This window comes from Stegastes partitus, unplaced genomic scaffold (genome assembly GCF_000690725.1).
Source record: "Stegastes partitus isolate 25-593 unplaced genomic scaffold, Stegastes_partitus-1.0.2 Scaffold493, whole genome shotgun sequence".
In the NCBI taxonomy this organism is placed as follows: Eukaryota; Metazoa; Chordata; class Actinopteri; family Pomacentridae; genus Stegastes; species Stegastes partitus.
In genome coordinates this window covers 377,477-403,217 of record NW_007578224.1, presented here as the reverse complement: position 1 = coordinate 403,217, position 25,741 = coordinate 377,477, and the positions used below count along the sequence as shown (strand labels likewise).

Here is a 25,741-nt window from a genome sequence, read left to right as displayed (position 1 = left end):
CATTCACACCCACAGACAATCTAGAATCACCAATTAACCTCAACGTGTTTTTGGAATGTGTGAGAGGAAGCTGGAGAACCCGGAGAGAACCCACGCTCCACGCTGTATATGTATATACAATATTTATCACTAAAATCACATCAGCCCACACTTGCAGCCCCTTGCTATGTGTTTGCAAGTTTTAGCTAATAAGCTGCAAATCATGCACATCTGGTGACCTCTCACAAACAATACAGCTCCAGGATTTCTTATTTTTCTGCTCGTCCAGTTTGTTTCCATTCATTTATATGCAATATAAAGGTCATTTAGTATTCTCTTATTTTTTTTTATTTTTTTTAGCAGTTTCACACGATCACTGTATGAAAATAACATTAAGTAAGACTCATTTGAAAAAAGTCTTTGGTGTGTTACATTGCAAAAATATTGTGTTTGACAGAAATGACTGCTAACTTGTTGTCTTCTGGGTTAAGTAATGCAGATGTGTGCTGACTGATTGGTTTGCAAATGGTTAGGTATGAGGCAAATTAGCAGTTTTTGATGTAAGACAGACTAAAACATTCAAGCAATTTATGAAAAGTAATTTCATAAATACATTTCATAAATGTGTGTTTGAATGGGTGAATGGGAAACATTGTAAAGTGCTCTGAGTACCACTAAGGTAGAAAAACACTATACGAGTCCATTTGCCATTTAAAACACAGACTACAATCTTGATCTGTGAAAAAAGCTTTTTGTCTTCCCAGTAAGGTACATAGTGAAGCTCTTGTTTCATTGCACTCCCTCAGTTAGATACCGCCCCCTGCAGGAGGAAAGTGTCTCACAGCAGCAGCTTGTTGTGTTGTGCAACAACTGGACACTGAATCCTTAGACAGTGACAGTGTCGAGGCACATTCCTCCACTTATCAGCATTAGGTCTGCACCCATGTACTGGGCTATGTACAGTATTAACCCACAAACCAAAGCCATAATAACAGTGCAGTGAGAGCACAGAAAAGCAGGCTTTATGTTTAAGGTCTCTCTCCAATCCCAGAGAGACCGCTCATATTTCCAGCTGTGGTGAAATGTAGATTTATGCTGTAGTCATAACAAAGCCTGAACAAGACTGACACTGCACAATAAAATGGCTGGACAATCATTTGTTCTGCAGACATGCTGTCCGCGTGCTGACAGACGACTTGAATCTGTCTAATGTAACAGTGCGCAACATGTATCGACGCAACACGGCATAAATCTAAGCGTGTGCGCAGCTGTACCTAGCTACACACACGAGCAAATATTCTAAGAGGAGAATGCTTGTGCCCTGCTGATGCAGAAAACTGACAAGTTACTGAGAGTCCCAAAGACAACAGCGACCCCACAAAGAAAGGAAACCATACTCTGCTTTCTGCTGAGATTGATTTGGCCGAGTATGTACTTAAAAAGTCATCAGTGTATCCACAAGGGCTGGATTTTCACTGAGTGTCGGAGGATATTTCATACCAAATTTAGAAAGAAAACAAGGTCCAACAGATCAAGTTGAGTTCATGACGCCTGGGAAGAAATCCAGTAATAAAATAACAGTTGTTTGCCTGTGTGGGATCTGTGGGCTTGTTTACAATGGGCCTGTGAACGCTGGCGACCTCTAACATGTTTTACTGATCACACCATTGCACCATGTTTTCAGAATTCACTTTGAAGATTTATTAAGAAGATGCAAAACAAATCATGTCTGATTTTCCTTTTTTTTTAAAATCCATCCACACAGTGGATCCAGACAAAATTCAATACAATTCAATTTTAGAAACTCCTGAATGGACAAAACAAGACTCGTATACACATGCTGTACAGGTTTTTCTCGGTGGATAGAATATGGATAGTGTGGTACATTTACAGATCAGCGATGGGTTTGTGTGGCCAATATGGATACTTCTCTTTGTCCAGTTTGGTTTCTGGGAAAGTCTCGTTCAGGTCTTCGATGGTCATCTGGTCAAAGGGAATCATGTTTCTGAATTTTTCCAGCTGGGGGAAAAAAAAGGGGGTAGTTATTATAAGGTAGAGAGAGTGATACTAATCCAATACACTTTTTTTTGTCAAATTCAGTAAACACTTCCTCTGAATAAAGTGCTGCTAAACAGTCCTGACTCCGTAAACGGGAAGCAAACAAAGGTGGCTCAGACAAATCAACACATCACTATTCCTGTGCACGTTGAGGACAGAAGGAAAAGGAGACGGAGATGTTGACATGAGAGGGATGGTAAATCTGGCACGTGCTACCTAAATATGCTCACTGGCTAAATATCAACATATATTTATGACAATATTGTTTTCAGAATCATACACTCCATCTTCAAAATGTGTATTTTTCTAAGTGATTATGGAAAGAGTTAGCAAAAGAATGAAGATGATGATGGTGTTAGAGGGAATATTTAGTGTGGGGTACGGACAAAATGCACATCTGTGAATTATTATTATTATTATTATTATTATCACAAAAATATAAGTAATCGGGCTGTATATATGTAAAGATAAAGCTGCTTTACATTTACAGCATGAAGTGAGAAAAAGAGTGTTTCAGGATGTACTATTTGCCGTTTCTTTCTCCATTGTAATACCTGCTGTGGTGTTACTTTCTGGTGCAACTTTCTGAAGTGTCGGTCGTTTAAGAAAAAACACAAATACTATGTCTCACCTCTTTTTCATACTGGGTTATACGAGCCTTGGATGCTTCAATATAGGCAGTGGCTGTTTTGTTCTGGAAGACATTAAAAGAAGTGTTGACATATTACAAAAACCAATGGCTAATACGGCAAAAATAAACAATAATTCCAACAAAATGAAAGATAAAAGCACCAAGCATATTCTAGATAGTACTTTCATTTAAATTGCTCAGATGTCACACAGAGTTAAAACGTTATGATTTATCTCTTTTTATTCATCTCTGTGATTGCTAGTGTGTCTCTTAAACTGTCTCTCTTTTGTATTTAGCAAAAAAGAAGAACGTCATGTAGCAAAATGAGGTTTTTATCCATTCAGTGTTTTTGTTGGGAATGGGACACATAGAAACATACCATATATCCACCATTTAAACACAGACCCACTCACCGATTCTGCCTCCTGAGTGTTGATAAGTGACGTCTGAGTGTCTACAGGCTCAGGGACCGTCAGGGTGCTGAACTGCGGAGACACAGTTAACAGTCCATATGATTAAAAAAACAAGCTACTCAACATGCTGTCATTACAGTTTCAAAACCACTGGAAAAACTAAAGAAAATTTAAAATATCACTGCTTTCAGTCCTCAGTACCACCTAGAAGCAAGATGAACAGGTAATTTATGTACCTTCTTTTCAAACTCATCCACCATTCCTGCTTTAGCCACAGCAGATCTGTAGTAGGCCCAGTCAATGGCAGCAGGCTTCTCAGGCAGACCGGTGAGTCTGTGAACACAGATTAAAAACCTTAGTTCTCTGTTGAAAGTGGTCTGATCCAACTCTTGGCTATAAGCTGCTGCATTAGCTTTACTCGTGAGAGGTGGGGACACGTTGCAGGTCCATTACTGGGCTAACAGAGACACACAGGCAAATATTCACACTCACATTTACATGCACAGTCAATTTAGAATAATTAATCTAACATGCCTGTCTCTGGACTGAGGAAGGAAGAGAGCAGACCTGAATGACAAAGTGGCCCTAAATCAACACAGACTTAACTAACATCACAGCTGTAGTGCTGAAGTGTGTGAGCACTCCAAAGGTTATAAACAGGAGGAATGGATATAGTGTTATGACAGCGCATTGCTTGGAAACGATGCATTGCCATTAAAAAACAAAACTGAATTTGGACTTATGTTTCATTCTCAGTTTGATTAGCTGCTCAACTGATCCCTCCCTGCTTGTGACATTAAAGTGTTTAGACATTTTAGCAAATTACTAAAAATCAGCAAATCCATGAAGACCTGTAAGTGAACCACAACATAGACCAGCCAGGTGCTCTCACTTACTGATAAACTTGCTAGCGGATTGGGGGGCAGGACAACCACGGGTATCCATCACCAACTACTCTAAGAACTATGAGCAAGTCACTCCGTACACTGTGCAGACATGTGTAGTACATAATTACATTGAAAAGTCTGTAACAGAGTCCTCATGCATTTGATGATTAACAGTGGCACAGTTCCAAAGCCCTGATGCAGGACCACATCTCAAAGTCCAGTCTCGGAGTCTTCTGCCAGTAAAAACATGCAAACTGCTGTAAGAACAACAGTGCAACCATGCCACCCTTGGTCATTACTCTACTGTAAATTTTAAATGACTCACTCTTTTATTACGTGTACCCACTTACAACATGCAGACTCATTCAGGCTTCCATCCTAGCACACCACTCATAGAGACAAGGAGTTTAAACACAGGAGCTTCTTGCTTTGAGATGATCATCACTACTTCACCGCCACCACCTGCACCACAATGCCTCAAGAGTGTGCCATGGAATTCCTGAGGATATGTCTGCTCACTGTGTGTGTAAGAACATACACTGCTCGAAAAAAAAACAATGAAACACTTCATTCCTAGACCATTTTGTTCTTAATAAGTTACACAGTGTACATCAATGATTGGGCAGTGGAAAACAAAATGATTAACCCACTGAGGGGGGGATTCACAATCACTTAAGCTTCCTAACTAGATTGAGATCCCAGAAGTTTAGCTGAATTAATGTTATACTGTGATGACTAAGCGTTCCCTTATGTTTTTCAGCAGCATATATACATGTACCACAACATTAAAACCAGCTCCAGTACATCGTGCAGATGCTTCGACTGGCGTGGGACCGAAGGAGTTTGGGTCAAAACCTTGGGCTCTTTGTCGTGCCATTTTTACAGTGTTACAGAGCGCAGAGAGAGGATTGGGAATTTTACAGGTGGGAATGCACAGCTATATCAATGTGTCCTTGATTAAATCTTTACTGCACCAGTGCTATAAAACAGTGGTTCTCAAACTTTTTGAGCCACGACCCCCAAGATAACATAAGTTTGTGTTTGTGAGCCCCCCAATTTGAATTTTTGATATATCATGAGTAATAACTGTGTTGTTCATGCATTAAAAATGAATTTGTTTATTCCACAGATTAATCTCTTTACATTAACACATTAATTTTCTTTTGAATGAATGAATGAACTGAATTTATTTCAAACAAATTAAAGAAAAACAAAAGAAAATGACTGGAAAAACAGCATTTAAAGAGAGTCAAAAACAATAACACCACATAACCAAATCAGAATATTAACAAGTTCAAAAAGGGAGTAGTAAGAAGTGTATACTTTTCATTTTGACAGCCCTAATACAAATTTGTTTGATAAATGTAGGCTTTATTATTATTATTTTATTTTTAAATATCTACCGACCCCCTGGAAATATCATGGGACCCCCAGCTTGAGAACCACTGCTATAAAAGATGCAGCTAGAATGTACAAACAGCAATGAACGCAGGATTGTCGAATATGTATATACAATACTTATCACTAAAATCACATCATATGTCACTCTTTACTTCTGGAGCACTCTTTAGTGTGCCACAACTCTTCTGTACTTCACTGGACGCCTGTTAAATAAATGATTAAACATGTATGGCATCTGTACTTTCATGTCACATTCTGCCACATCGTAAATTGAGTGTTACGTAAATATATACTGTAAGCTATCACGATCATGGTTCTTTTCTTCAGACAGAGATCACTAAAAAACACCAGACGGGCGATTAAGCTGTGCCACACATCATTGTTAATATCATGTCTTTAAAAGCACAACTCTAAGATGAGGATGTCTCATTTAGTTAAACCCCTGTTGTCTTGACTCCTCTCTCCTCGTGCCTTTTTCTCGCCACCTCCACTCACATTTCAGGTGAGAGGGACCAAGACGCAAGGAGAGGTGTTGAGGGAAGGAATCGAGGAAGTACAAAATAAGATGAGGAGGGTGTACACTTAATTCAAGAGAATCTTTCGAGCATGTGGGAATACAAACTTTGCAGAAATGGCATCACTCCTTGTCTTCAGGTTGTTGAACATGGTCCTCTGGTTGGGGGGGACCCTCTCTGCAAAAGCCAACCAGTCAATGGTCTTCAGAGCAGCTCGTCTCCCAGCCATGCTTCAGGATGGGCTCACTGCAGGGACAACAGGAAAAGCCCAGACTGAGTTTACTAGGGAAAATGAAACAACGTTGATCCATCTTTTCTGACAAGTGTTGCTCTTTATGCTCTTGAGACTGAACTTTCTGTGCACAAACAGCCAGGTACTTTACTGTCCTCTGTATCCTGCCCCTCACTGTTATTAATCATCATTTAGATTAGCTAGCTTACATGGCTAACATTAGCAAGGCACAAACACCGAGAACGAACTGAAAATTAAACAGAAGTTTCAAATTTACAGCCATTTTCTAACATGTTGTTGTTTCCTGTATCTTCTGAGATAATTTTAAACAGTTGAATATTTGTGCAACGTACCGTCAGTCTGTGACAACACACAAACTCCAGTATAGCGACGACAGGAAGCGGAACGGATGTAAACAGCACAAGAGGCAGTGTGGGGACAAGGCTGCCATCTGCTGGTGGGGGTTTACACACACAAACCACGATTTATCAGCTAAAACCCTACATTTGTCATCTATAAACGACCACTCAAGACCACTTATCTCCGTTTATGTTACAAGCGGAAGTTATATTATTCACAGGTAGGTGTCCAGCAACCTGATTGGTTGATCCAAGTGAGTGGATCCAATCAGGAGACAGTTTCAAACAGACAGGTGGATGCTGATATAGGATTCAGGAGTCAAGGATTCAAGGTCTTTATTTGTCACAAACACAGTCATACATGGTATAACGCGCAGTGAAATGCTTTACTACTAGCATATGGAGACACTCCCAGTGTTATTAATGCTGTGCAGATAGAAGGGTTAGCAATGACATTGTCTTAGTTTGGCTCTTTATTATCTCAGTTAATCTCTTAAGTGTTGTGACATTTGATCATAAACCAAAGTAGTGGACAAATGTTGACCTGATGGAGGTGTTAGAGGACAGCTCAGTGAAAACATGAATCCCTGAACCAGATTTAATGAAAATACTTTTTATAGTTGTAGAATAGTAGTAGAATAGCAGAACTTATTTCCAACTGGGCAGAACAGAGAGGAATGAACTAGAACCAAGGAAACAGCAGACCAGAGTAAAATGCTACAATAGAACCACAGAAAAAGGCTAGAACAAGCTAAAGCAGAGAAGAAGAGACTAATAGGACAAGTACCACAGACAAGGATAGTACAGAATAAAAACAAAACATGAACAGAAAAAGTGCAAAATAAGTGCATACGTGCAAAACAGTGAAACTCCTTAGGAGGAGTCATATGTGTCTTGGTGGCCTCCATCACTAGTCTCTTTTTTTGCACAGTCACTAGTCTCTTTTTTTGCACAGTCACTAGTCTCTTTTTTTGCACAGTCACCCAGGTTCTGAGGATGGCCCGCTCCAGGCAGAATCACACATGTGCACTAGCAATTCTATTTCTTCTTTTTCTTTTTCTATGATGGGTTTGATTGTTCTCCAAGGGATGTTTAGTGGCTTGGAAATTTTCTTGTATCCATCCACTGAGTTATGACTTCCAACACCTTTTTCACAGTTGCTTGAAGTGTTCTTTTGTTTTGTGTAATTATATCGAGGAGTACTGATTCACCAATGGCTGGACCTTCCAGGTACAGGTGTTTTTATGCTATAGCCCTTCTTGTAGCTGTACCCAGTTTTACTTGTTCTACTTGGGGGCATTTTGTACTCTGTACTCTGAGGACGAGTGGAACTTAAAGATTACAAACAGTGTAACATATTAAACCAAGTCATTTGTTGGCAAGCCTCATTCATTTACTACCCATCCGCTTTCTGACTGTGTTAAGATACAGCTGAAATTTATTGACTGTGTGACATTTGAGACAATGTCGGCGCTAATTTCGTCCCGCGCTTTTTATCTCAGATGCGTGAATGGATTTAAACACAGCATGAAATGGAAGTCGTGCAGCACAAGTTTGCTCCAGTGGTGTCGGTAAGTTTTTACTTCTCTGATTTACAGATCAAGTAGCTTTTTTTTCTCCCACATTTTTATGACAGGTGTTTGTGGTCTTTTGCTTAAAAATGCACCAGTGTGAACACAACTTTTTTAAGCTGTTAATTACTGAGCATATTAAAAAGAAATTGCACTTTTATAACAGAAAAAAACGTTATATAAGACAAACAATGAGGAATTCTAGTTGGCAGTAAATATCTTTGCTTGGTCATTTCAGGCATTCATGCATTCTGTCTCTCAATAATATGAGCTCAGTTTTGTTCCATTTGATTGTTTGTCTTAGTGGTCGCGTCAGTGCATTGAAGCAATGAGTCTTTAAAATGATTATTTTTTCTTCCATTAGTCAGCTCATGCTTGGATTTTTCTTGGCTATTAAGACTGAGAGTAAGCCCGATCATTTTGGTATAGTGTATGTTTTTACTGTTTACTGATTAAACAGCCGCATTTATTCCATGTCATAGAAGAACTGTGAATAATCAGTTGGAATTCTCCTCAAAATCTTAAAAAAATGCAGTAAAGGAGAGTGCTTAAGATATTCACTGTATTTGACCCCTATTCATTTTTTTCAATCACTATTTTCTATGGCAGCTCCCTCCATGTGGACAGTCCTCCTTACAAACCCTCACTGACCACCAGCTATGTCCACGGCACCTCCTCCGTCTCACTGCTCCCCCTGACTGTAAGCCAATGCCTGGATGCCACAGCCCAACGCTGGCCCAACCGTGAAGCTGTGGTCTTTCTGCAGGACGGCATCCGGAAAACCTTTGCACAACTGCAGCACGATGTCTGTCTTAAATACTATTTTATGTTTTTATGCTATTGGCATGTATCCAGTTGATATTTTAGAGTTTGATTGTCTGTTAGTTACTTAGTTTCTATGCAGTGAAAATACGTCTATGTAGCTCTAATGCCAACATAAGAATGAGAAAGACAAAATAGGCTCATCCTCACCTCCCAATGACTTCTATGTGGAACATAAAACACTATTTGTAATTGACTTGTCTTGAATCAATAAATGAATTAAATCAATTCAACAAATCAATTCAAGTATTCATCAAAATGAATAATTGAATCAATTCACTCTACATTTGGTAAAGTATTGTCTATTTTTTGTGCAGGTTGACAAGGTGGCTTCTGGCCTCCTTGCTTTGGGCCTGAAGCCAGGTGATCGGCTTGGAGTTTGGGCACCGAACACATATGAGTGGATCCTTTTCCAGTTTGCTACAGCCAAGGCTGGAATTATACTGGTCAGTTTATAAGCTGTTTGTTTGGTAGCAGTTACTGTGCTGTCAGGTGTCAGTTAGAAGGACGAGTACCTTCTCCAGAGGAGCAGTTGTGTATCTTTTCTGTTCCCATAATTTCCATGCAAAGCATGATGTAATATGGCTATACATCCATAGTAAAAGACTACTGCATGCATTATGTTGTGTATATTGCAAATCCCTCCAATAAATTTGATCTTAAACTTGCAGGTGTCATTGAACCCAGCTTATGAAATGAAGGAAATAGAGTTTGCTCTTCAGAAGGTAAGGCATATGGGCATATAGCCTGTACTGGATCACATTATCCAAGCCTGAAAGATGCAAATGGAACAAAACAGATTTGTTGTCTGTAGGTGCAATGTAAAGCAGTGGTGTGCCCCAGCCACTTTCAAACCCACAAGTTTTGTGAGATGCTGAGGGAGATCTGCCCAGAGATCGACACGGCACCGTCAGGCGTGATCAAAAGCTCCAGGTCTGATGGCCAAATGTCAGACTGAATACATGTCCTTCCTTTATTGACATTAAATTCTTCAAAATTTCAAAATGTATAACTACTGCAGTTCTGAATGAAACATAGAGATTCTGTCTTGGGTCTGCCAGGGTGCCAGACCTGCGTATGGTAATTGTGACCGATAGCAGACAGCCAGGAATGCTCCATGTAGAGGACGTGATGCAAGCAGGGGAGGCTCGGCACCACAAAGAGCTGATGGATCTGCAGAGCAAACTGTCCTTCGATGATCCCATCAACATTCAGTTCACATCTGTAACCTTCACTGTTGCACCTTTCACAGCGACACACACATATTGCATTATCTTAGGCTAAACTTATGAGATCACATAGATCCACCAGTAATTTAGATCAAGTAATTTATTAGATTTTTTTGTGTGTGTGTGTGTGTGTTAGGGTACTACTGGGAGTCCAAAGGGAGCCACTCTTTCTCACCACAACATTGTAAATAATGCTTACTTCTTGGGTCGCCGAATGGGTTACGACTGGAGAGTAAGTCCATATTTGTCTTTTGATTTGAAGAAAACACAAACAGTGAATTATGAATAACCTTATTTTCAATATTCGCCGTCAGCCTCAGGTGCGAGTGTGTGCGCCTATACCCATGTACCACTGCTTTGGCTCTGTAATTGGGGGGTTGAGCATGGCAATTTATGGTGTCACACTGGTCTTCCCTTCTCCAAGCTTCAACAGCCTTGCCAATTTAGAGGCCATTCAGAGAGAGAGGTACGGTGCTCATCACTTCCAGTATGTTGACTCCAGCTTTAAATTAATATGCACTTTCACTGATTGCCATTCATGTATTTATTTCACTTAAAGGTGCAATTTTGTGTATGGCACTTCCACCATGTACATTGACATGCTCAGCCAACAGCATTTACACAAGTATGATTTGTCATCCCTTGAAGCTGGTAAGAGATTTGATGACACGATGAATATGTTGTGTCAGATTTGGCCATCATGTGATTCATCCTTTGCTGCTGTGTTTTAGGGCTCATAGGAGGTTCGCCGTGCCCTGCTGAGATTGTGAGAAAATTGAAAACAGACATGAATATCAAAGAGATAATGGTGAGAGGACACATTCCTGTACCTCCTCAAATAATGCCCGACTGACACTTTGAAGAGAAGTCTCATGTTTTAACAGATTGGCTATGGAGCCACTGAAAACAGCCCTGCGACATTTTTGGGATTCCCACTAGATAACGAGGAGCTGAAGATAAATACCTCAGGGTGCATCATGAATCACACTGAGGTATGCCCTCTTTTTCACACAAACCTTTATGCACACATCACCATAACACTCTACATACTGTATATCTATATATCTTAACAATAGGCCAAAGTGGTGAACCCTGACACTGGGGAGATTGTCCCTGTAGGGGCCTCAGGTGAGCTGATGATCAGAGGCAGTTGTGTGATGCTCGGGTACTGGGACGACCCTGAGAAAACCAAAGAGGCTATCTCCCCAGACCGCTGGTACAGGACTGGGTAAGATGGATTTTGAGGTATTGTGTACAGTGTACAGTGAATGTACAAGAGGAAATACAAAGGTGCACTAGTGCAGCAGGGGTCACAGTGTTCCTTGTGGGAAATGCTTTATTTACAATTTTCATCTGCACAGTGATATCGCCAGCCTGAACCATCTGGGTTACTGCAGCATTCAAGGACGCTTGAAGGACATGATCATCCGAGGCGGAGAGAACATCTACCCTGCTGAGATAGAGCAATTTCTCTGTAAGCATCCCAAAGTGCAGGAGGTGCAGGTGAGATTTAAAACCGCTGGAGGGTAGCAATTCTTCAGACTACCATTTTTGTTGTTGTTTTAAACAACATCAAATCAATGAAAACATATTCTAAATAAACATACTTCAGTAATCTGTGGTGGTATGGCTAAATTCTCCTTCTCTGCTTCCCAGGTGGTTGGAGTGAAAGATGAGAGGCTGGGCCAGCAGGTGTGTGCCTGCATCATACTGAAGGAGGGCCAAACCTCCAGTGCAGAAGAGATAAGAGCGTTCTGCAAAGACCAGGTTAGAGGAGATTATAGATAAAACAGCCAGGAGTCCAGAGAATATCTGTACAGTTTGTGCACTGATGTTTTGGGATTTTTTTTTTTGTCTAGATTTCTCGTTTCAAGATCCCACACTACATGGTATTTGTGGACAGCTTCCCTATGACTGGCTCTGGAAAGGTAGAAAATGTCTGCTTTCATGTTAACATACATACAAAGAAGTGTTGTGATTTATGCTTAATAAATACAGTATATGTATATGATTATTATGAACTGAAACTGATCTGTTTATCTAGATCAAGAAGATCGAATTAGCGGAGGCAATGGAGGAGAAATTAGGCCTTTAATCTTGTGGACCCTGACTGAGAGTGTTGAAAATGTTCCAAAACTACATACATGACCAACTGCAGGACTGTTATTTATTATCTTGGAGTTGTTTTTTTTAAAATTCTGGATGTATGAAAATCTTAATATTTCCATGACGTACATTTTTTTTTTGTTCGCTTGAAGAAGAAATCTGAATATTTACAGTTTAAACACTGTACAGTTGTAATGACCGTGTCACAGCTGAGCAAACTTTACTAATAAATATACAAGAGTTGACTGAGAACTTTAGAAAATGACGGGTCTTTGTACTGTACAATGAAGGAATACCTTCTTCAGTTATAGTATACAATCCAAACGACACACCATATTCATCATCTCTATCTTTATTTAAACAATTCTGACAAACAGTTTGATATCATAGTACAATGGCTTTAACCACTGTATAATAGTAAAACTCATTATCTGACCACATGCCATACAGAATCTGAAATAAATAGGACCTTAGTGCCAAATGTCAATATGTACAACGTCGTAGGCAAAATTACCATCTATACAACCTATATACACTGACTGTAGAACATACTTTTGTAACAGGCTCCTACAGTGCTCAAAGTGACATTGCATATTATTAAATAACAATGAAGCCTTTGAATTATACTCCAAGCTGTCAAGATGGTAACAAAGATATGTGAAGATGAAGGAAATTAGGGGGGAAATGGATTCATTCTTAGTAAAATGAATGCAGAGTCAATATCACACCTGCTAAAAAAAATCAGAGTCACACCAAATTAACATCATACAAAAGCAGATAAATACCAAATGTGCTGCATGGCACTAAGGCCACAACGCGACATCACTTCAGATATATCTGGCAAAACTAATGGACAGTGTCGACAAGGATCCTTGAGTCACTTTTAACCGTTTTGCTTTGAGTAGTTTACTGTATGGTTGGGGGATTCTATAGAGCCAAATTCACATATCAATTTTCAACAGTGGGTCATTTCCAACATATCACAATGAGGTAAATAAGCTTTCAACAAGATACAAAAAAAAATCTATACATGACACATTAAAAAAAGGAAAAAGGCAAAACTGTTCCCTTGAAAAAGTCAGTGGATGTCCACAGAAGAATAAACCTGACTGCAGTAAAAACCCGTGTGGAGCAGTTTGTTTATCTGCAGGTTTAAACCAGAGGAGAGAACCAGCTGATATTTCCAAGAGTTTTTCAGCCAGTAACAAGAGGAACGACTGCACTGCGGCTACATGGCTTTGAACAATCAACATTCACTTCGGTCATTCTTGTAACTATGAGGTTTACCCATACTTCTCCAACCCCATATTACATATGCACACATGCAAAGAAAAAGCAAATAGGAAAATTGGATTTTAAAGCATACTGTGAGATAAATTAGTAAATATGAACACGTCCCTTTTTAAATATAATACATTCTAAATAGAAATGAGTTTAACTGTGCAATTTAAGTGAACATACAAGAAGAAAAAAGAAGTTAAAAAAAAAGGAAGCTGTGGTCTGTTAGGGACCTTTTGTCAGGGATAGTTATCAGATGAACCACAGTTGACATCTGGAGAGCAACGCATTGCAGTGACATTCATACAAGCATAATACAGTACAGCTTTAGGCACATGCAAGTATGTGGTAGGCAGATTTTGCACAAACAACTGTGCACCTACTCACAGATGCACTGAGAGCTGCAAACTGGAGGCAAATTCTTTGTATAGTCAAGCCTCTCTTTCACACGTCGAGTTCGAAAATGCACTCTTCCCAAACAGTCAAACACACTTCACTCTTCCTTTCCAACTCTCATTCTCAGACACACACACAGTCATTTCTGTTCCCACGTTGCGCTGTGTGGACAGGAGTTTCAATCGAGGTTTGTGTGGGGTGGGGACGCCTCACACACTCAAAGGCAGCATGCCTGGTGGAGACACAGCTCTGGATGATGCCATGGAGGTCAGGGAGCTGGGGTCTAATCCGTTAACAGTGCTGCAGGTGCCACATGGACATGTACAATATTAGCAAACATGTACACAAGTACAGAGCAAAAACTAATATGCACAGAGCCACTTAGAATAAGCTGGTGATTTTTCAGCATAGTTGAGTTTAGGTGACCAATTTTATGCATATGTGTGTTTGTTAAACTAAACCATAGAAAAATAAACAGTGAGTGGAGGAACGAAACACATGCTTCAGGACTTACGTTTTGTCAAAGTAAGTGGTATGTAGAGAGTGTGAGAACTTGGTGGCATTGCTGTTGATGAGTGTGCTGTTGTCTGTGGAGTAACTTTTTCTTGCTGCCTGGTCCTTGGCAAAGTTCCTACAAGCAGCCAGTTTTGACTCCAAGGCCTAGTGGGAAAGCACAAAATGCAGCCTGTATTTACACCTTTTATAAGCATTTTCTGAGGACACATTGCTTCTCAATGCTCTGTTACCTATTCCAAAATCTCAAAGTCCCTCTCTGGTTGTTGGTTTAACCCCTAAAAAAACTCATCTGAAAATACCAAACTTGTCAACGCTGCAAGTTGACAGGTCAGTGTGAATTTATGTTTTTAAAAATGGGTAGTGGTTTTATGTTTATCTTCTAGCATATTAAAAAAAAAAGAAAGAAAAAAAAAAACACCACAGGAATATGTTAACAAGGTAAACAAAAGTTGATTTGTACTGGAGGGGGTCTTTTAAGCACTGTTTGCATTTACTTAGTGAGCAAAGAAACAATAACACCTGCATACTGAAAGAGACTAGAAAAAAAAAGTGATTTATTTTAAAGGAAAAAGACCTACCCCAACTTTTCTCAGGAGGTCACCAACTATGTTAAGAGCTGAGATTCTAGCAGAAGGAGTCAGGGAAGAGCTGCCACAGCCGTTGGTCAATGCTAGAGCAGAAAATGCCAAAATTAGTACACACATTACAGAATTTTAAATCGATTTCAAAACAGTACGTAGATGTAAGAGTGGGATTCGTCTTAACCTTTTGAGCTTATAAAGGGGTGCTCTATATTCTTTCCTACAGGTGTTGCTGGAAGGGATAAAGACGCCTGTACTGCAGAATCTATTTTGTCGATGTCTAATGTGGGTGAGCTGGGTGCTGACATCCTGTCTGTAGTCCGCTCCCGTACTGCCAGCTCCTGTCTCAGATCTGCGGAAGACAAAGTGAAACTCATGAAGCATTCCCCCACTTGCCCTTTCACAGATGGCTGCATGCCTGAGAAAGGGCAGAATACATTCTTCTTTGCTTTGTCCTTACCTCGTGCTTCATCTTTCAGCCGCTGTACAGACACGAGGAGAGACTCCTTCTCATCCAGCTCACTCTCCAGAAAGGCATTTCTCTCAATGGCTTGGTTTAAACGGCCTTCGAAGTCTTCAAGAGACACTATTGTTGCCCTTTACGTACAAAGTAATAGACACGACTGTTTTGTGAGTGTTGCAGTGTTGGCACAATCGCTAGAAAATCTGTGTTCATCATTTACTCATTATTTTGCACAATACATGTCATTCTGACCTCTTGGCTCTCTCCAGGTCGTCATTGGCCTGTTCAAGCTCTCTGACATATTTGTGTAGCTGCTCCTTGATGCTGCGTGTCTGGCCCAAGTCATCCTCTAGCACTGAAATCTGCTTATAACTCTGGGCATACTGCTGCTCCAGCTTTTCCTGATAGAGATGGAAAGAGTGAAGAAGAGAGAAGAGCTTGCAAGTGAGTCTATGTGTTCAAATGAGGGGCAACAAAGACGCAGTTACATATACAGTTACATTATTTCACTTTCAAAGGGCCTCTTTGTTCCCTGGGGAGGCCCAATGGTTCATTTGCCCTGAGTTACTTTACACTACAATTACAGGCAGTGCTGCATGCCTCTATTGTGGCCTCTGAGGGACAAAGACAGGAAAGCATCATTCATGGCCTCTCACTGGTTGATTTGTACACTCCATTTTTAGTAATAGGTGCAGCAAAAAGACTCAAGTGAAAAATCACAATACTTAGATGGTAAACTGCTCAGTGTATAGTCCAGCAACTAGTACAGTCAACATTGTACATGATCACCAAAGGGTCACAGTGAGCACACAATGCCCTGCTGTGATTAAGAACCAGACTTGTCCTTGCAGTTTTCTATTTTCTTCCTCTTTATCCTGACATCCAATTAAGGAGTGCTGTAGGATTACCTAAGACCATGCCTTATTAACACCTCCCACACAAATAAGACACTGGACCTTGTGTTCAGGATCCCAACAGAGCTCAGATAACCTCTTAAGTAACCACAATTAACTTTAGTGGTGTCGCAACCCATAGACGATACAACAAAATTCATTCTAAAATAAGCTACATGGCAAGTCAGCAGGTCCAGTTACCTTAAGGTTAGAGAGCTCGTTCTTCAGCCTCTCGTTCTCAGTTTGGAGGTCTCGAAGCCGGTGTTCGGCCTGGCCAAGCTGTGCCTCCAGCTCAGCCTCCAGTTCTCGGCTGCCCTCTTGGAACTCCTGCAGCTCCTCCTGGGCTTCATGGCAACTGGAAGGTACACAAACAGAGTGATGAAAAACATAAACAGTCATTGTCACACACCAGCTACCCTGTCCACCATCAACCATTGTGTTCTGTACAGCTGACCAGCTCAATGACAGTGGATATGAGCTCTAGAAGAGTGACAGCTTTTGTTTGGTAAGATAAACCAAGCTCAAGCACGTTCTGGTAGCTGCTTTTTTTTTTTCCCCAATGGCCGGAAATAAACCTGCATGAAAGGACAGTCAGATATTTGTAGATTTTTAACCTTCATTCCTGCCTCTGTCAAACAGGAAATACTGAGCTCAGCATTGTCGAGTTAGGCATTCTAAATATACAGCTCTGAAGAGACAGCTGAACTTTGACAGAAGGTGGTTCGAAAGTAGCTCAGAAAAACAGGCAAGTTGTCATGTGTCTTCAGCTGTGGAAGAGGTTAAAGGTCAGGAGTGCAGAGAAAATGAGAGGGCAAAGAAACAGGATAACAGGACGTGTGTACACACTGTCCTGACCCCGTGTAGAGATTGCAAAAACACACAAAATAACTCTGGTGTGTGCATATTTATTTTAGCTTACATTTCAAGGTGGAAGAGGAGGGGGAAAAAACATTCACTTATCTCAGAGTTTATAGAATCTAAATACATCCTATTTTTTTTCTCCTGTCAAGATGTCACTGTGACTAACACTGGTCTGAGATCGGCTTACTTGTACTGGGATACTGGCCTCTCAGTGGCTCTACAGAGTACTGGAATTCATGAATCAGTTGTTGTGCGGGGTCGTTCCACACATACCAGCGTCACAGAGGCTGCCTGATCAGCACGCTGGCCTCTACAACTTCCCTTTTTAACAGTCGGGCCTGTCCATCCTAACACTTTGTAAGGTTTAAAATAACCAATAGTATTCTATATGTGTGACTGAAACAGTGTTAAGTATATGTTTGAATGCTGGAAAGTCCATTTCTGATAATGAATTGATGACATAAAAGTAGCCTATTTACAACAAAATGTGTAAGAAGGTAAGTTTAAAAATATCACTTTGGGTAGGGAACTTTAGTACGTTCATTAAGAAACACTGCATGCTACAACTATTAAGAAGACGTATGCTCCAAAACATGTGAAAAGCCATGGTGAACTTGCTGCTTGAAGTTATTTTTTCCATGGGTTGATGTTTTTTTCCCCCCATGTACCCACAGAAGGAATTTCTCAGCAAACCACCCGGACTTTAACTCCTTCTGTGCAGTTTTACACTTCCTCTGGATGTATGCTGGGCCCCAACTCCACAAATAGAAAAGGCAGACAAAACAAATTTGATTTATACAACACTCACAAATGCTACTGCTGCCTATCCCAACATAGGCTGCGGTCTCTGTTTAAGAAGCCAAAGATGTAGTCATTTCCTCATGAGTAAGCCAGCCTGTTTGTGGGTGCTGATTCCATAAAGCTGCTCAGGTCATTTGCCTTATATGGCTAAACACAGTCTTTTCTGTGCTGAAGCTTTTAACAGAGACAACATTTCAAAAACATTTGGTCGACAATAATGGGGAAATAATTGTGTAGTGATCTTTCCTAACCACAGACAAAACCACAGTCAGCAAATAATGATCTGGAATTACGTAAGCATCAACTTATAAAAAAAAAAAAAAGTGGTCTTCTTGATTTTGAATAGGCTAACTGCTGCTGTCTGATGTTTGGCTCAATTTTCTTGCAAGACAGACCAGGAAAAATACTAGGACACGTTGTTACATAATCCAATTTGCAAAAATAAGCATAGTAAGCAAACAGTAACACTCTCCATACACAAAACAATGAGAACACAGCAGAACATCTGCCAGACACTCATATGTACAATAAACCATGATTGATCGTAACAAGATGTTAAAACATGGATAAAGAGGATATTCTATACGTGTCAGACCACAGCAAATAATTTTAGGCATGCAATGTTGTCATATAGGAATGAATGTTGCCTACCTCTTCTTATATTTGAGGGCTTGGGACTTCCAGTAGTCAACCTCCTCATCCTTTGACGAAAATTTGGGAATCATCTCTGTGTCCATGTCAGGGCACCCTGAGGGTTTAAGAGACGCTATGATTAGCTTAAGAGATATCTATAATAGCTTAGAATATAAATAACTTAAAAAGTCTTAAACATGGCATGACACTTCCATTGTGTCATCCTTTGGCATGCAGAATCAGGCACAGCACATTCCTTTCTTATCTCTGAGCTGAGCAATCAATGAAATCAAGATTACAGATATCCCTCATTCCTCACTGGAGAAGCAAAGACACAAAGTCAGACTGGCCTAGCCATATCATCATGTCATTCAGACGTCAGTTCATCCTAAATATCTCATAAATCACTGTCCAAGCACATCTTCTGATCTATATAAAAAGCTTGAACCAAATGTGAGCAATTTTGGAATTGCTATTTTTTTTTATTTACCAACGTAATTTTAACAATTCTGAGCGGCCAGCATTGTCAGCCTTTCTTTGACAGTGAACAGCCTCAATGACATGCTGTACAAAAGGCAGCCTCAATAAATCATTCCGTTTTAACCTTCTTACAGCTCAACTCATGTGATGTCAACATACTTATCACCATTAATCAACGCTAATTAAGTGTAGCTAATGCCAAATAGATGAAAGCTGTCTAATGTAGATCCCTTCTGAAATTTAATCAAGTGTTACAAGTTTTTTTGTCTTCCGTCCTGTTTGCAAAATTAGCACTTTGATAGACAGTTTTTTTTTCTTGTAAGCTATTAAACTCTATAAATATATGATCTAGGTAGACTGCTCAGGAAATTATTAAACACATCTGGAAAGGGCCGCTGTGTGCGTTTTGGGGGGGGGATACAGCTGCTGCTGCTGCTGCCAGCAGTACCACTGCAGTAGCTACAGGAGTATTTATAATCCGACTTGAGCTTATAAGGATTTCCTACTGATAGGTCCGGCAGGCAGTGGACAAAACACAGGAAACCCCTCAGCTGAGCTGAAAGTCAAAGAAAGTATGTGCAACAATTTAAGGTAGTTACTTATAAGGAATGCAGAATTTGATTTGATTGTTTAAACTGTCTGTGCAAAAAGTGGTGGCATAAATAGTAACAGCTAGTGTTATGTTACTGTAACAATTTATATTTTGACCTGACTAGCCTGGAGGATGTGTTATGTTTCTTGCTAAGAAGAGGATGGTCTGGACTCAGAGGGATGGCGACTCTGAGGCAAGACCGCCTGCTCTTTCCTTTAAACATTCCTCTGAGATGGCGTCATCGACTGTTTCAGACCACAGGACAACTCACGTGTCAGAACGCTACTCCTGAGGTCGCAAAGGAAACTGGAGACCAAAACACCGTGAAGGGTGGAGAGAGAGAGACTTTCCCAAGCCGTTAATGACATAACATGTTTGTTGTATCGTATGACCAATGGGAACCTTCCCAGCCCTGCAGGAAAGTACCAAAGAATGTTTCTTTGATCATAAACAGAAACCAAACCCAGCAGATCTCTATTTGCTATGATGCTAAGAGGCCTGAATGGGATACACTGCTTTCTATCGATCCCTGCAGGTCTCCAAAGACATGAGTGACAGGAAACTGTGTCCATGGTGATGGAGATCAAAGCACTATACAGGACAAACACTCCCTCAAAGAGGACATGACTATTTATTAGCCTACTGACCAATGACAAAATCAAAAGTGGCATTGGAGATGTACCCTTACCGAAGCTACAGTATTGGACATTTTTAGGACAGATGAGGACAAGGTAACATAACACATCACTTAGAAGGACAAGAAAAGTGCTGAAACTCTGCCAGAATTCATGACAGTTCCTGTTGTGCTTCATCTCAGTATCTTTGGTGTGATGTCAGCTTGACCCCTGGATCTATTTGTATGCTGTAACAATACCAGGACAGGCAGGGCCTGGAAATTACAGACAGGGGAAGGAAGGTAAGTGAAGAGAGAGTTCCCCTTTCCCGCATTCTCGTCTCTACATCCTCTTTTGATGCAGATGACTAAGTGCTTACTAAGAATTTAACTGCTGATGGAGTCACAATTTTAGACTGGGGGCCTAAGAGAGGGGTGAGATGGAGTCATTGGAGTCTTGTTGGTTGCTCTAATGTGAATAATAATCAGACCCACAGCTTTGCAGGGTGTGGTGGCAGTCCCTCCCTGACCTGGGTCTGTGTTTTACTCCCTTGTGCTATAGATTTGCCAACAGAAAGACATGCAACCCTGCTCAGAGAAAGCTAGAGGTTAGCTTAAATCAAGTATAGTGATCCAAGTGAGCCTTTTACTGTAAAACTGACACCTTAAACTGATCATACAGCTAATACACCCAGTATTTAGCCTAACAGGTTGTTATTTACCTGGGTAGCGAACCCAATAGCTGCTGTCAATGTGTCGATATCTGATAGTCTGCGGTTTGACAGAAACGAAGCTTATGCTAAATTGTACTAAAACCGCCTACAAAAAGGGAACATGGAGGACGTAAGAAGCAAAAATTACAGCCGACACCTCTCGACGTTTCATCCGAAAATAAGCTGTCGCCTTCGTACCGTTACACACCGGAGAGCGACGGCTGAACACGGCTGCTCGTTAGAGGAACCGGTCAAACATTAAACACAGACACAGCTCAACATTTCAAGCGTTCTTTCGGTACCTGCTCATGTCAAATCGGTGTTCCTTTTCAGCAAGTCGCCGTCCAGCCGGTGTACCACCCAGCGACACACACCTTCTCCCCGCCGGGCCTTGTTTAACACTGAGCTCAGCGGTGTTTAGGAAATTGCCAACGCGTCTCCCGGAACCAACGTAAATCTCGACATGGACGTACGTGCTGACGCAATCCCACGTGTGCGTCAGAGCTGGGCGGAGCCACAACAAACGTCACCTACTAGAATCAACCACACCTTTTTCTTTCCATTTTTTTCTTCTTTTCTGTTTTTTTAAACTGTAGATTTGTACCAACTGTACAGTTTTCATTCACCACAAGGTGGCATATGATTGCCAGAAAATAAACAGCTACACAGCAGTAAAAAATACTTGGTCCTGTTTAAAATGATGTATTTTTTTGTCTCACAAGCAACTGAATTTTCTTTTTTTTTTCTCATAGATGTTAGATACACAAAACTTTATTTATCCTTTGCAGGACATTACTTTGTCACAGCAGCTAGAGCAACAGTAAAGAACCCATATCTAACAATGAGCAGAAAATGTTTCTTGCACAAAAGCTACTTACTGAAGTGTGAAAACGTACTGAAGACTTAGAGTGAAATCTACTATGTATACAAATAGAAAAAAAATCCAATGTGCAAAACTGTAGAAGACCTATAATGTAAAAACAAACAAACAAACAAACAAACAAACAAACAAAAAAAAAAAACCACAAGGATGTACATATGTCCAGTGTGCAAAAAACAACTGTATATTTAAAATCGCAATACACAAAATAATAATAATAAAAAAAAGTTAAATACATATGGAACAGTCTCAGAAGTCTACTTAGCATAGAATAAACATTTGTATACATGCGTGTCACAAGTGTTTCCTGCACAAAGAGTCCAGCAGGAGTTGTTATTTCTTCCCATTGTGAAGTCTGATGGCAGCTAACAGAAGGAATCTCCTGCAGTGTTCATTCCTGCACCTCTGACTGAAGGTGCTCTGCTTGAATCACCTCAGGGTGTGGAGTGGGTGTGAGGGGTTCTTCAGCACTGACTTCAGTTTTGAAAACATCTTCATCTTTTGTCACTTTGCTGAATAGTGTTTGTTTAAGTCCTGATGATGGAGCTGACCTTTCTGAACAATTTAATTCTGTTCTTGTCTTTTAAAAATATCACTGGAATCAATGCACTGACGATATAATAGAAGTTAGATTTTATAGTTTGATGAATGTAAATAAATGCATTTTACAAATTTCTATCTAATTAGGCTTAAAATGTCATTTTTTAAGACCACTATAAAGCTTAAAAACACAAGCTCTTATAATTGGAGGCGTTTTGACTTCATTTGACGAGCTTATTAGAACATTTCCCAGAATACACTGTTGGAAAACAACGGCCCCACAATGTTATTTTTTATTTTTATTTATATTTTTTGTAGTTTTAGAAAATAGACATGGACATTCGCAACTGCTTTTTCTTTAATACATATTAAATTTTATTGTGGCTGTGTCTTCAGAAATTATTTCAGTAACTGAGACTGTGCATTCTGAAAGTGGTAAACACTGTGTAACCCAAAAATCTAGTTTTACACTTTTACAACTCAAAAGGTCAATTTGAATTTATTAATCAACCAAACTGCAGCTGACACAATTTTCAAATAGTTGGGGAAGTTCAGTTTAAGATGAATGAACATAAAGTCATTTACATTGTATTCAGATGTGTCAGTAGTTAAATAATGTCAGTCAGTGTGTCATAGAACATGAAATGTGAACCAACGCAGGGACTTGAATTGCAGCAGGAAACCAATCCGTCAAGTCGCTGCAGCCTCAGGTGGCAGGCCCTGTTTTACAAGGCGTCGCTCTCGCCTCCACCCACTGGCAAAAGCAAAGAAAGTCATGTATTGAGGGGGAAAAAAGAAGTCGGAGAGGGCTTCACTCCACAATTACCGGGAATTCACTTTTTTCAAACTTTCAATTTTGCAAAATTCTGCATGGCACTTTACAAAGAAGACAGTCAGGAGGACTCACTGGAATGCCCAGTGTGCTATGAGAGTCTCTCGGGTACTGAGCGGACGTTGAGCTGCGGACATGTATTCTGCCACGACTGCCTGGTCAAAACGCTGGTGAGCATCAACAGCGATGGAAACATCAGAGACACGATTGTTTGCCCCGTCTGCCGACATCTTACATTCATCAAGAGACAAAAGGAAGCGCTGGTGTCGCTCGCAGCAGACAAGGATCCAGATGAAGGGCAAACCCTCGAGGTGCCTCTTCCTCTGCCACTGGGACCGCTCCAGAGCGCACGGCGCGCCTCCACGGAGAGCGCACTGAGTGGAGTTAATTGGGTTGCTCACTGCTGCAGGGGCATCTCTCAGCGAGTCCGCCGACAGAGGTTAATCAGCCCCAGCCATAATGCATCTCAGATCTTCATCATAAGCGCTCAAGGGCGACCTATGGCTGAAGAAGATGCGCTCAGTGTTGTGATGACTGTGGTTCAGCCCCAGCGCAGGCGAAGACGCAGGATTTGTACGACAGCGCGGTGCTTGCTCGTCCTACTCTCGGCATTTACTGTACTGGCACTAGTGGCGGCAACTTTACCGTGGATTTTGTTGGCATAGCACCTTGATAAAAGAAAAAGTTTGACTTTAAGTGCCAATAAGGGGATGATCAACTGACATTTAAAGGCAGAAAGATGTCCGCCTAATGTAATCCACCAGTCAAGGAAAACGTGTGAAGTAGTTTTTTTTAGTCTGGCTGAAAAATATCAAGGAGTGTGCAATCATTCCACTGAAAATGTACAATTCAGTAAATATATGAAGATGCAAGCTCATTTAGTTTTTAAGATGTGATCAGGTACTGTCATTTCTTTCCCTGATTTTGTGGAAAAGTGAAGGAGTTTATAAGCATGCCCATGTCTTTTTATAAGTATTACCCAGCAACAGTGTAAAGCAAAGGTTAGGAAAGCCTTGACAGCACTCTTTTGTTTAGCATTCCTGTCTTAGACATGTTCAACCTGTTTTATGAGAAGCACATATGTGGAAACAAATGTACCAAAAGTTGGTGAATACAATGAAGGTGGGCATTATAAAAGTCAGAATTTAACAATTAAAACTGTTAGTCAGGACAAATTCAATAAAAACTATTTAACCCAACTTAGCTGCTGTTAAAGCAGCTCAATTCATTGTTGTGTTACCCTGTTGTTGAATGCCTTGTTTCCAAGCAGCAGACACCCTCTATCCCACTTTCAGGTTTGTTCAGTGTGTCTGCTTGTCCTTAAGAGAAAGCGTGAAGGGGTCACATTTGGCTTGAGCCTGGCTTAATAATAAAACAGTCAGAGTGTGTTGACAGACCTCATTTTATCCCACACTGTGTTTAGTCTGACATTTAAACAGTGCTCACACATTTTTAAACTTTAATCCTATGCTGATCAAGTGGAAACCTGTTCACTATAGATACCTGGAGAGAATTAGTGGTTGTATCAAATCCCCTTTCCTAAACAGCACGTGATTGGCTCCTCTTGTGGTGGGTATAAAGACAGTGTAAAGAGAGCCGCCTTGAAAACTTTCAGTAAGAAATAATTAATGCACCCATGGCAGTCTGGAAGGAGATAGAGCGGACGGCGATGAGATGTGCCCGGCTGATTGCTGTAAGGAGAGACACTGCAGGATCGAAGCATTAGATTACCGCTAACTCCTTCAGAATACAGTTTGAGACGGGACAGAGAGAAATGAGAAAACAGAAGTTCTACAAGCATTCTAAATGATCTACTATGGCAAGTGATTTCTGACAGAGGTGTAATGTTAGTCATTCTTTGTGTTAAAACACTGTTTTACATACTTAACACAGGTGCAGTGCATTACACATCTTGGGGTGGAGATTTATGACAAATTAAGGATTTGTTCTTAACTTGAGCTTCTTTAGTATCGCCACGATCTTGTCATGCACGTACACTCCTAGTTTCCTCCTGTGGCAATCCTTCAGTCGTCCTGCTGGGCTGGTCCTACAGGTTACTCTGCTGACACCTGCTTTCTCAACATGTTTAAGTGCAGTTACAATTGATTTATACGTATTACACATGGTCACAATGCGACAATAACCGTATAGTTGTAAATGTAGAAAAGTAACCAGTTTAAAGGCAACAAGATAATACTATCAAATAATGAAAGTATTAAGAGTAAAATAAAATGCTCAGTGAATCAGGTGTTCAACCTTTACCCTGTATGCTCCTGCTAATCTAAACACTAGATTAGCTAAACTATGATAAGATTGCAGGCAGCGATGGAAAATGTACTCAGATTATCAAACTAAGTTATCACTCATAAATCTGTTTTAGACTGTTTCAAAAAGAGGAGATTTAGTGTTGATAGAACTGCTAATAATTCATATGAAATAAGACAAGTGACCCCAACAAGGCCAGAA

The 25,741-nt window shown here is 40.4% G+C and overlaps 4 protein-coding genes across 4 annotated transcripts; 2 read left to right on the top strand and 2 right to left on the bottom strand.

The window, feature by feature from the left end:
• Positions 1-1,656: 1,656 nt before the first annotated feature.
• atp5pd (ATP synthase peripheral stalk subunit d) lies at positions 1,657-6,556 on the bottom strand. The gene is made up of 6 exons (XM_008287276.1): positions 6,470-6,556; positions 5,992-6,130; positions 3,318-3,414; positions 3,082-3,153; positions 2,669-2,731; positions 1,657-1,998 (listed from the first exon to the last, which is right to left on the bottom strand). Exons 2-6 carry the CDS (start codon positions 6,111-6,113, stop codon positions 1,867-1,869), a joined length of 486 nt encoding a protein of 161 aa, XP_008285498.1. The 5' UTR covers positions 6,114-6,130; positions 6,470-6,556; the 3' UTR covers positions 1,657-1,866.
• Positions 6,557-7,688: 1,132 nt separating this feature from the next.
• Positions 7,689-13,226, top strand: LOC103361249 (acyl-CoA synthetase family member 2, mitochondrial-like). The gene is made up of 17 exons (XM_008287279.1): positions 7,689-7,705; positions 7,978-8,046; positions 8,656-8,851; positions 9,186-9,314; positions 9,540-9,593; positions 9,683-9,801; positions 9,930-10,092; positions 10,234-10,329; positions 10,412-10,563; positions 10,657-10,748; positions 10,829-10,905; positions 10,982-11,089; positions 11,174-11,325; positions 11,459-11,600; positions 11,754-11,864; positions 11,957-12,025; positions 12,142-13,226. The coding sequence occupies exons 1-17, from the start codon at positions 7,689-7,691 to the stop codon at positions 12,190-12,192; spliced, it is 1,797 nt and encodes a 598-aa protein (XP_008285501.1). The 3' UTR covers positions 12,193-13,226.
• ndel1b (nudE neurodevelopment protein 1-like 1b) lies at positions 12,540-21,421 on the bottom strand. Its single transcript, XM_008287274.1, has 9 exons — positions 21,326-21,421; positions 18,644-18,740; positions 16,532-16,685; positions 15,690-15,838; positions 15,435-15,571; positions 15,159-15,326; positions 14,972-15,063; positions 14,392-14,537; positions 12,540-14,177 (listed from the first exon to the last, which is right to left on the bottom strand). Exons 2-9 carry the CDS (start codon positions 18,727-18,729, stop codon positions 14,087-14,089), a joined length of 1,023 nt encoding a protein of 340 aa, XP_008285496.1. The 5' UTR covers positions 18,730-18,740; positions 21,326-21,421; the 3' UTR covers positions 12,540-14,086.
• A 1,863-nt stretch (positions 21,422-23,284) lies between these two features.
• LOC103361243 (RING finger protein 222) lies at positions 23,285-24,474 on the top strand. The gene is made up of 2 exons (XM_008287273.1): positions 23,285-24,016; positions 24,062-24,474. The coding sequence occupies exon 1, from the start codon at positions 23,314-23,316 to the stop codon at positions 23,938-23,940; it is 627 nt and encodes a 208-aa protein (XP_008285495.1). The 5' UTR covers positions 23,285-23,313; the 3' UTR covers positions 23,941-24,016; positions 24,062-24,474.
• The last annotated feature ends 1,267 nt before the right edge of the window (positions 24,475-25,741 follow it).

What these genes read in the sequence shown, in the direction of transcription:
- atp5pd (XM_008287276.1), bottom strand. Translation starts at nt 6,113, where the DNA reads ATGGCTGGGAGACGAGCTGCTCTGAAGACCATTGACTGGTTGGCTTTT. An exon ending in AGTGATGCCATTTCTGCAAA is followed by an intron (nt 3,415 to 5,991) that starts GTTTGTATTCCC and finishes CTGTGTTCACAG; the next exon opens with ACTCACCGGTCTGCCTGAGA. An exon ending in TGGATGAGTTTGAAAAGAAG is followed by an intron (nt 3,154 to 3,317) that starts GTACATAAATTA and finishes GTGTCTCCGCAG; the next exon opens with TTCAGCACCCTGACGGTCCC.
- LOC103361249 (XM_008287279.1), top strand. An exon ending in GAATGGGTTACGACTGGAGA is followed by an intron (nt 10,330 to 10,411) that starts GTAAGTCCATAT and finishes ATTCGCCGTCAG; the next exon opens with CCTCAGGTGCGAGTGTGTGC. An exon ending in GAGGCCATTCAGAGAGAGAG is followed by an intron (nt 10,564 to 10,656) that starts GTACGGTGCTCA and finishes TTTCACTTAAAG; the next exon opens with GTGCAATTTTGTGTATGGCA.
- ndel1b (XM_008287274.1), bottom strand. Translation starts at nt 18,729, where the DNA reads ATGGACACAGAGATGATTCCCAAATTTTCGTCAAAGGATGAGGAGGTT. An exon ending in GACCTGGAGAGAGCCAAGAG is followed by an intron (nt 15,572 to 15,689) that starts GTCAGAATGACA and finishes TTGTACGTAAAG; the next exon opens with GGCAACAATAGTGTCTCTTG. An exon ending in GCTGAAAGATGAAGCACGAG is followed by an intron (nt 15,327 to 15,434) that starts GTAAGGACAAAG and finishes TGTCTTCCGCAG; the next exon opens with ATCTGAGACAGGAGCTGGCA.
- LOC103361243 (XM_008287273.1), top strand. Translation starts at nt 23,314, where the DNA reads ATGGCACTTTACAAAGAAGACAGTCAGGAGGACTCACTGGAATGCCCA.